At 44.1% G+C, this 9,865-nt stretch overlaps 1 protein-coding gene across 1 annotated transcript in view; it reads left to right on the top strand.

Annotated features, from left to right (window-relative positions):
* Positions 1–4,946, top strand: part of skib (v-ski avian sarcoma viral oncogene homolog b) — a 54,362-nt gene extending 49,416 nt beyond the window's left edge. The window contains exons 4-7 of the mRNA XM_042088729.1: positions 341–600; positions 2,130–2,365; positions 2,564–2,794; positions 4,549–4,946. Of these exons, the coding sequence (XP_041944663.1) occupies positions 341–600; positions 2,130–2,365; positions 2,564–2,794; positions 4,549–4,806 (985 nt within the window). The 3' untranslated portion in view covers positions 4,807–4,946. The remainder of the gene's footprint in view (positions 1–340; positions 601–2,129; positions 2,366–2,563; positions 2,795–4,548) is intronic.
* Positions 4,947–9,865: the final 4,919 nt, after the last annotated feature.

The following is a 9,865-nucleotide window of genomic DNA, read 5'->3' as shown; positions in this document are numbered from 1 at the left end:
ATAGGCAGTCTTGCTGTGTGGCGTAGGCCATGCTTTATGAACCCGTGTGTGTGTGTGTGTGTGTGTGTGGTTGTGTGTGTGTGTGTGTATGTGTGTGTGTGTGTGTGATAGGCAGTCTTGCTGTGTGGTGTAGGTGATGTTTTTGTACCTTGTGTGTGTGAGTGTGTTTGTGCTTTATGTACCCTTTATTGTGTCAAAGCTGTATCACCTCTGAGAATATTTGAATCCTTTCTGTAGAAATTTGATTGGTGGATTCAAATAAAGAACTCAAATGTGTGTGTGTGTGTGTGTGTGTGTGTGTGTGTGTGTGTGTGTGTGTGTGTGTGTGTGTGTGTGACAGGTTGTCCTGTAAGGACTCTGACCACCCCGCGCGGCCCAGGAGCCCCCAGAACGAGAAGGACACGTCACCCCCCACCCCCCGAGCGTCCAGCCAGGAGCGGAATTCTACTGGGGTGGCAGGGGACCCCTTCAGAACGCCCCAGAAATGTCCGGCGGGAGAGAGCGTCCCCCAAGCGTCCAAACCCACCCCCGCCACGGACAACCAGCCGTCCGAGGACAGCGGGGCGGATGGAGAGATCGAGGTGGACAACTGTGAGGATGGTGAGTGTGTACACACACACATGCAAACAGAAACACACACACACATGCAGACACACACACACACACATGCAGACACATACACATGCAGACACACACACACCACACACACACACACACACATTCCTGGTGCTTATAGTAGTTTAATAGTGTGATGTGTGTGTGGAGGGAAGACACAAGGAACTCTGAGCCTGTGTCCTGTGAGAGGGAGGAGCTTGAGTGACTCTTAGAGCAGCACTGACACCTGCTGACTGATGTGAGAAATGCAGCGGTATAACATCACGGGAAGCTGCCTGTAGGCTATAGAAATGATTACATTTTTGGTTGATTTTTTATGTTATCATAGAATAAAGCATTTACTTCAGTTCAGTGGCTCACAGGCTCCAAGCTCATGTGAACTGCATTGCCAAACTGTGCTCCTCTGGGTCACCAGCAGAGGGCACTCTTGTTCAGCATGTCGTTTTTCCTTTTAAATTCAAGAAAGCTTCATGGCCAATATATTTTCCTTAACCCTTTAGCCGCCAGGGTTTAAAAAATATAAATTGGATTTTTACATCAAAATTTCAAAAGGCCATGGGTTGCAAGTGGTCAGAGATAAAGTCCTACTGTAAATGTGGAAATCATTGAGTATGACCAGAAGTTTATGAAGGGGGTAAATGTACTCATCTAATTTGCATATTATGACGTCACTGGATGGCAACCACCGTGAATTATGCACATTTCAGTAAATACTAGATGTTGAACATATTTGAGCAGTTTTACTTTCTTTTTTTGTGATTTCACCGACATAACAAATGAACAGGAAAACAGTCGCATGTAAACCAACAATAGTAAACTATTATTATAATCACAAACCCTATGCTACTATACAATAAAGTAACCTGGTCAAATCAGTTTCATATCGCGGGTGACTTTGAAGTTCTTCAGAGCCCTATTTTTACAACCCCTGCTGTCTATACCACGTCCATTACGGACACTATCATCACTATTGTCACTGGCACCTCCAGCTATGTTGGGCAGAGGGTCGAAATAAGCATGGTATGCTTAGTGAACACTGAGACAAAGACGCACCTCCATTCACAGATGCTCTGTGACTATCAGTCAATAGACGATCGATCATATCCTCCAAAAGGCAGATATTCTCCTTCAGAATCAGCATAGGTGAATAACAGATCCAAGACCTCATCACACGTGAATTTTTTTTTCAACATTTGGTGTATTTCTGCTTCAATTTGCGCAAAACTATGGCCCGCATCATTTCCACGTTATGGAGGAAATGCACATCTTCTTCGTGTGTTTCTCGCATGTTTTTCGCGAGCTTCCTGAATACTGGGTGTCTGCCAACTAGTGGTCAAGAGTACAAATGAGATTTTACACTGTACTCGCGTCTATTGTGTGTTTTATTCAGTAATGACGCTTGTCACAATATTGCAACATGGGCGGTTAGAGGGTTAAGACTTAAGCACTACACATGAAAGGAATAAAATAAAATAAACTCTCTTATTACCCCCCCCCCCCCTTCACCCCCACAGTGCCCAGACCCTCCTCTTCTCTGGCTCCTCCCCCTTCGCTGCCATCCAGCAGGGGATTGGTCAGCTCGCTGAGTGGGGCGGGGCACTCGGAGCTGGAAGTGCTGCGGCACACGCTGCAGGGAGACCTGAACTCGCGCGAGGCTCGAGAGCGCTTCCTACAGGACGTGCTGAGAATGCGACTCAAACAGGAGGAGAAGCTAAACGCCGCCCTGCAGGCCAAACGCAGCCTGCAGCAGGTAACAGCTCTACAGTGTGTGTGTGTGTGTGTGAGTGTGTGCGTGTGTGTGTGTGTGTGTGTGTTTGTCTGTATGTGTGGTTCTATGTCTAATGGTCCCTGTGCCCCTCAGAAGTTGGAGTTTGTGCGCATGTACGCACGCATGTGTGTGTGTGTGTGTGTGTGTGTGTCTGTGTCTAACGGTCCCTGTGGCCCTCAGGAGCTGGAGTTTGTGCGTGTGACGAAGAAGGGTCGCCTGCGGGAGGCGCTAGAGGCCAAGCGGAGCCTGCGTAAGGAGATGGAGCGCCTGCGTGCCGAGAGCGAGCGGAGGGTGCGCCACGCCAGCGAGGCCTGCAGCCGGCTCAAGAGGGCGCTAGAGAGAGAACGCCAGCTGCACGTGTGTGAGCGCGACTGTGAGTCCGACTGCCTACGGGCACGCTACTCCACACAGGTGAGTGTGTGTAATGTGGTGTGTGTGTGTGTGTGTGTGTGTGTGTGTGTGTGTGTTTAGTAGCTACTCCACACAGGTGAGTGTGTGTAGCATGAATCAGGGTGTTTAGTGAGTGAGTGTGTGTAATGTGGTGTGTGTGTTTAGTAGCTACTCCACACAGGTGAGTGTGTGTAGCATGAATCGGGGTGTTTAGTGAGTGAGTGTGTGTAATGTGGTGTGTGTGTTTAGTAGCTACTCCACACAGGTGAGTGTGTGTAATGTGGTGTGTGTGTTTATCTACTCCACACAGGTAAGTGTGTGTAATGTGGTGTGTGTGTGTGTGTGTGTGTGTGTGTGTGTGTTTAGTAGCTACTCCACACAGGTGAGTGTGTGTAATGAGGTGTGTGTGTGTGTGTGTGTGTGTGTGTGTGTGTGTATGTGATTAGTAGCTACTCCACACAGGTGAGACACCTAGGAGTTAACACCTCAGAATAGAAAGAACAGATTGTTTACAGTAATATGTTTTGTGTGTGAGAGTGTTTAATATGGTATGTGTGTGAGAGTGTTTAATATGGTATGTGTGTGAGTGTTTACTGTAATATGGTATGTGTGTGAGAGTGTTTAATATGGTATGTGTGTGAGAGTGTTTAATATGGTTTGTGTATGAGAGTGTTTAATATGGTATGTGTGTGAAAGTGTTTAATATGGTATGTGTATGAGAGTGTTTAATATGGTATGTGTGTGAAAGTGTTTAATATGGTATGTGTGTGAGAGTGTTTAATATGTTATGTGTGTGAGTGTTTACTGTAATATGGTATGTGTGTGAGAGTGTTTAATATGGTATGTGTGTGAGTGTTTACTGTAATATGGTATGTATGTGAGAGTGTTTAATATGGTATGTGTATGAGAGTGTTTAATATGGTATGTGTGTGAAAGTGTTTAATATGGTATGTGTATGAGAGTGTTTAATATGGTATGTGTGTGAAAGTGTTTAATATGGTATGTGTGTGAGAGTGTTTAATATGTTATGTGTGTGAGTGTTTACTGTAATATGGTATGTGTGTGAGAGTGTTTAATATGGTATGTGTGTGAGTGTTTACTGTAATATGGTATGTATGTGAGAGTGTTTAATATGGTATGTGTATGAGAGTGTTTAATATGGTATGTGTGTGAGAGTGTTTAATATGGTGTGTGTGTGAGTGTTTACTGTAATATGGTATGTGTGTGAAAGTGTTTAAGTATGTGTATAAGAGTGTTTAATATGGTATGTGTGTGAGAGTGTTTAATATGATGTGTGTGAGAGTGTTTAATATGGTATGTGTGTGAGAGTGTTTAATATGGTATGTGTATGAGAGTGTTTAAGTATGTGTATGAGAGTGTTTAATATGGTATGTGTGTGAGAGTGTTTAATATGATATATGTGTGAGAGTGTTTAATATGGTATGTGTGTTAGTGTTTACTGTAATATGATATGTGTGTGAGAGTGTTTAATATGGTATGTGTGTGAGTGTTTACTGTAATATGGTATGTGTGTGAGAGTGTTTAATATGGTATGTGTGTGAGAGTGTTTAATATGGTATGTGTGTGAAAGTGTTTAATATGGTATGTGTGTGAGAGTGTTTAATATGGTATCTGTGTGAGAATGTTTAGTGAGGGTGTGTAATGTAGTCTTTTAAAGTGTTTACAGTAATGTTTGTGATAGTGAGTGTGAGTAGTGTGATGTGTTTAAATCTAATATGGTTAGGGTGTCTTTGTGTGTGTGTGTGTGTGTCCAGATTGAGGACCTGCAGGTGAAACTGCAGAAGGCGGAGGAGGACCGTGAGCAGCTGCGGTCAGATCTACAGAGGGAGCGAGAGGCTCGTCAGAACCTGGAGCGTGTGGTCAGGGACCTCCAGGGCCAGCTGGGGCCCAAACACACGGGCACCGACGACACGCCACACACACCACACACACCACACACGCAACACACACCACACACACCACACACACCACACAGACAGGGAGAGCAGAGTGAAAACGCTGATATCTCTTAACCTGAGCACAGAACAGCCATGTGTGTGTGTGTGTGAGAGAGAGAGACAGAGAGAGAGTGTGTGTGTGTGAGAGAGAGAGAGAGAAAGAGAGAGAGTGTGTGAGAGAGAGAGAGTGAGTATGTGTGTGTGTGAGAGAAAGAAAGAGAGTGAGTGAGTGTGAGAGAGAGTGTGTGTGTGAGAGAGAGAGAGAGAGAGTGAGTATGTGTGTGTGTGTGAGAGAGAGAAAGAGAGACAGTGAGTGAGATGGAGATAGTGAGTTTGTGTGTGTGAGTGAGTGTGAGAGAGAGAGAGTTTGTGTGTGTGTGTGTCAGGAGGATCTGAAGACTTATCTAGATAATATGCTTTGTATAAACACCAGAACAAATATATCAGAACACTCAGACAATTCACACAGAAGTGTGTGTGTTAATGACGCTAATGGTGATTGCAACAGTAACTATGGAAACTGACCTCAGGCCGGACTGACATTGGGCCAAACCAGCACCGGGCCCGCTGGTACCTGAGATGGTCAGGCTAACACGATGAACCCAGAACTGGATGGGCTTTCACAATGCACCACCAGGATCCTTCACCGGACAGGCTTTCACAGTGGACACCAGGATCCTAAGCTATTCGAGGACGTTTCATGTCACATAAGCTATTTCTGAGTGCAAAGGTGTTTACTTGAATATATACGCGTGTGGACCGCTGCATCCTCTGCCTCCGTTACCACGGCGACAGCAGTAGCGGACGTGGGCAGATGCTCTGCTCCTGCCACTGATGCACCCTGTGCACATAGTCACAAGGTCGTACTTACAAACCAGGACATGGAACTGCAGTGATTGAGCTTTTCTTGTTTTTGTTAAGGGGTAATTATTCTCAGCCATCTTGCATGTACGGCAACCACAGGCTCCCATTGCATAGAGATCTACATTTACAAACAAGCTTCTTGTATTTGTATTTTTGTTCTTATATACAGAAAGACCTGAAGTATTGGCAAGTATTAATCTGAACTCAGTCATACCATTTGTCCTTAACATCAATATTTATGCAAGTAATACTAATTAGCATTCATGTTCAACATATGTTATATTATAGAGAGATAAGAAGCGGAGAAGAGCAAATATGAGTGCGGTTCTGTACGACATGTTTCACAGAGATGTCATCCCACATATCTTCCTGACGGAGTTGATTTTCTTCTGCGAGGCCCCTTGCGTGGTTTGAATTGACAGAATGATAAATGAAGACAGAGTTATAAAAGAATGAAAAATTACATTTTTTATTTTTTATTGTTTGGGTGAGCACTCCGTTTACATAAACATGTATAAGCGGTTTATGAAATAACATTTCTACTTATATACAGATACCAATGTATATTTTTTTACTCTGCAACAAATTAATTGCACTTTTAAGAAAGAAATAGTATTGTGCATTTTCCTTCCTTGATTGTTTTTAAAATGACCATAAACCAACATGAATATTGAAATAGATCTACAGACGCTTGTAACCTATGTAGACACCTCTTTAAGTGTTGGAGAAAGCTCATCAGTGAAATAACGAATAGCATTTGCTTGCTCTATATCTGTTGTAAAATCGGCCATTATTGTGGATCCTCCTCGATTCCCGTTCAGATTGAGGTTTTGCCTCTTAAGCTCTAAGGGCATTTTATAGGAACGGAATCTGGAGCTGTGGACTTTGGAAACATGGCGCCAAAATGACCAGGTGATCTCATGTCTGCAACACACAGACAGGATAGAGACCGGGCAGTGGCGTCCAGAACAACACGGTGGACATGATGTACAGTATTTACCTTTAGCGACTTTGATATATCGTTTTATTACCTTGATATCTTTGTAGCCCTTCTCTTATCAGGTGACCTGTTTTTGAAAGAAGAACAACTCGTCTCGCTTTTCCCCTTCAATGGCTTTATTTATTCTGAGTTCTTTGCAGATCTTTATGGTAGAGTAACCATAGTAACCATAGTAATCATCCTGTCGCTTCGCGTCCTTCTTGCCCTGCGGGATCGCAGTCTTAGTGGACTTGCAAGACCTACGCTCTCTTAGTTACGGTCGTCATGTGGTCAACTGTGTTACTGCTTCTTCAATGTTGTTTTTTCATTTCAAATCCCTATAATACTCATTAAACAGAATCAACTATATGAACCTCTGTGTTTCAGAAGTGGATGCGTATTTATTCTGTGTGTGTGTGTGTGCGTGCGTCGTGCGTGTGTGTGCGTGTGTGTGTGCGTGCGTGTGTGTGTGTGTGTGCGTGCATTTGTGCGCGCGAGCGTGTGCGCGTCTGTGCTTGCGTGCGTGTGTGTGTGCGTGTGCGTGCATTTGTGCGCGCGAGCGTGTGTGCGTGCATTTGTGCGCGTGTGTGTGTGTGTGTGTGCGTGTGTGTGTGTGTGCGTGCATTTGTGCGCGCGTGTGTGTGCGTGCATGCGTGTGTGTGTGTGGTGCGTGTGTGCATTTGTGCTACATGGTACATTAAAGGAGAACTATGCAGTTTTTTAGCTTAATTTACCTTAACAGCTTCGGTGTCATTGGAATGGTTCTAAAACTTTTTCCAGGTTGAATGGTGTCTGTCTCACTTCCCCTTAGCGCCTGCACCGGCTTTAGAGTCAGAAAGTCTCAAGGTCTCCCAATGTAACAAATAGCTTTACGGCACTACACACATACACGCCAGGCACCGGCTAAAACAAGGTAGCGATGTTTCCCAGACATTCGTCATGGCAAAGCCGGCGAAAAGAATCAGAAAGCGAGTGAAGCGAGAGCAACAATAAAGTACTTTATCTTATCTTCATCTTATCTCATCACACACACAATAAAGTACTTTATCTTATCTTCATCTTATCTTATCACACACACAATAAAGTATACTTTATCTTATCTTCATCTTATCTTATCACACACACAATAAAGTATACTTTATCTTATCTTCATCTTATCTTATCACACACACAATAAAGTACTTTATCTTATCTTCATCTTATCTCATCACACACACAATAAAGTATACTTTATCTTATCTTCATCTTATCTTATCACACACACAATAAAGTATACTTTATCTTATCTTCATCTTATCTTATCACACACACACAAACACTTGCAGGGAGGTCCTCCTTTAGGCAGGAATTTGCCTCAGTGTTCCTGTGTTGAGTCTGAGTGATTGGCGCCCTCTGCTGCCCACACAGTGATTAAACATTTTCTCCATCTCCACAGTCTAACATTCAAAAGCCTCCATCTCCACAGTCTAACATTCAAAAGCCTGCATTTATCCTAACAAAATACATTTTACTAACACAAATGTAAACAATTTAAATGTCTAATATATCTAGAAGTCGGTCAGTTACTCGTGTTTGTGCAAAAAGGGAAATGTCGAGAGTCCCATGAGACAAAACGTGAGTCGTGTCATCAGCATAGCTCAGGTGATTAGCTCTGAGTTCAAAGCTCCGGTACCAAGTCCGTGTGGACGTGAACATGATGAAGCCAAATGCGCTTTCCCTCAGTTCTGTGGTGCTATAGATGTACATTCCCTCAGTTCTGATGTTTTACATTTACATCCCTCAGTTCTGCTGTTCTATACATTTACATCCCTCAGTTCTGCTGTTCTATACATTTACATCCCTCAGTTCTGTGGTGCTATAGATGTACATTCCCTCAGTTCTGATGTTCTACATTTACATCCCTCAGTTCTGTGGTGCTATAGATGTACTTTCCCTCAGTTCTGATGTTCTACATTTACATCCCTCAGTTCTGCTGTTCTATACATTTACATCCCTCAGTTCTGCTGTTCTACATTTACATCCCTCAGTTCTGCTGTTCTATACATTTACATCCCTCAGTTCTGATGTTCTACATGTACATCCCTCAGTTCTGATGTTTTACATTTACATCCCTCAGTTCTGATGTTCTATACATGTATGTGTGTACACACACGTACACACACACACACACACACACGTACACACACACACGTACACACACACACACACACACACACACACACGTACACACACACACACGTACACACACACACACACACGTACACACACGTACACACACACGTACACACACACACACACACACACACGTACACACGTACACACACACACACACACACACACACACGTACACACACACACACACACACACGTACACACACACACGTACACACACACACACACACACACACGTACACACACACACACGTACACACACACACACACACACACACACACACACACACGTACACACACACACACACACACACACACACACGCGCGCGCGCGCGCGTACACACACACGCGCGTACACACGCGTACACACACACACACACACACCATGGATCCTATACGTAGCGGTCTAATGCAGAAGAGAATAGAGCAGTGTTGCTCCTGTGGGGTATCACGACAGCAGCAAACTTTCGAATCCAGCAAAACCCTTCGTGACATTTGAAGCTTCGGACGTCATCAGTCACGTGCTTATGCAAATTTAATACAAGCTCCAACACACTGTGTTGAAAGAATTTGCTTAGCGGGAGTGATACAAGTAAAGTTTTTGGGGGCAGTTGTGGCCTACTGGTTAGGGCTCCCCGATTCTCAGTACTGTTAGGGCTCCCCGACCAGTAGGCACGGCTGAAGTGCTCTTGAGCAAGGCACCTAACCCCTCACTGCTCCCCGAGCACCACTGTAGCAAGGCAGCTCACTGCTCCGGATTAGTGTGTGCTTCACCTCACTGTGTGTTCACTGTGTGCTTTGTGTGTTCACTAATTCAGGGATGGGATAAATGCAGAGACCAAATTCCTTGTATACGCAAGTATACTTAGCCGAGAAACCTGATTTACATTTTTACACAAGCTTCGGTGCCTCAGTGTTGAATGTCTCATCACTACTTTAAAGGTCCCAATGACTGGTGTTTTGTGAGTGCTGTTTGTCAGGCTAGTCTTTGGAATGTGTTTACCCGTCTGCCCAGCGGTGGTCAGGGTTTCTCACTTCTAAAGCATTTCTAAAAGTGTTCAAACCTTAACTACATAGTGCTGATGCTGCTGGTAGTCCCTGCTGAAAAAAACAGCTAGA

The sequence above is a fragment of the Alosa sapidissima genome, chromosome 4 (assembly GCF_018492685.1).
Source record: "Alosa sapidissima isolate fAloSap1 chromosome 4, fAloSap1.pri, whole genome shotgun sequence".
Taxonomy (NCBI): domain Eukaryota; kingdom Metazoa; phylum Chordata; class Actinopteri; order Clupeiformes; family Clupeidae; genus Alosa; species Alosa sapidissima.
Note: the sequence above shows the minus strand (reverse complement) of the source record. Positions and strands in the feature narration are given on the sequence as shown.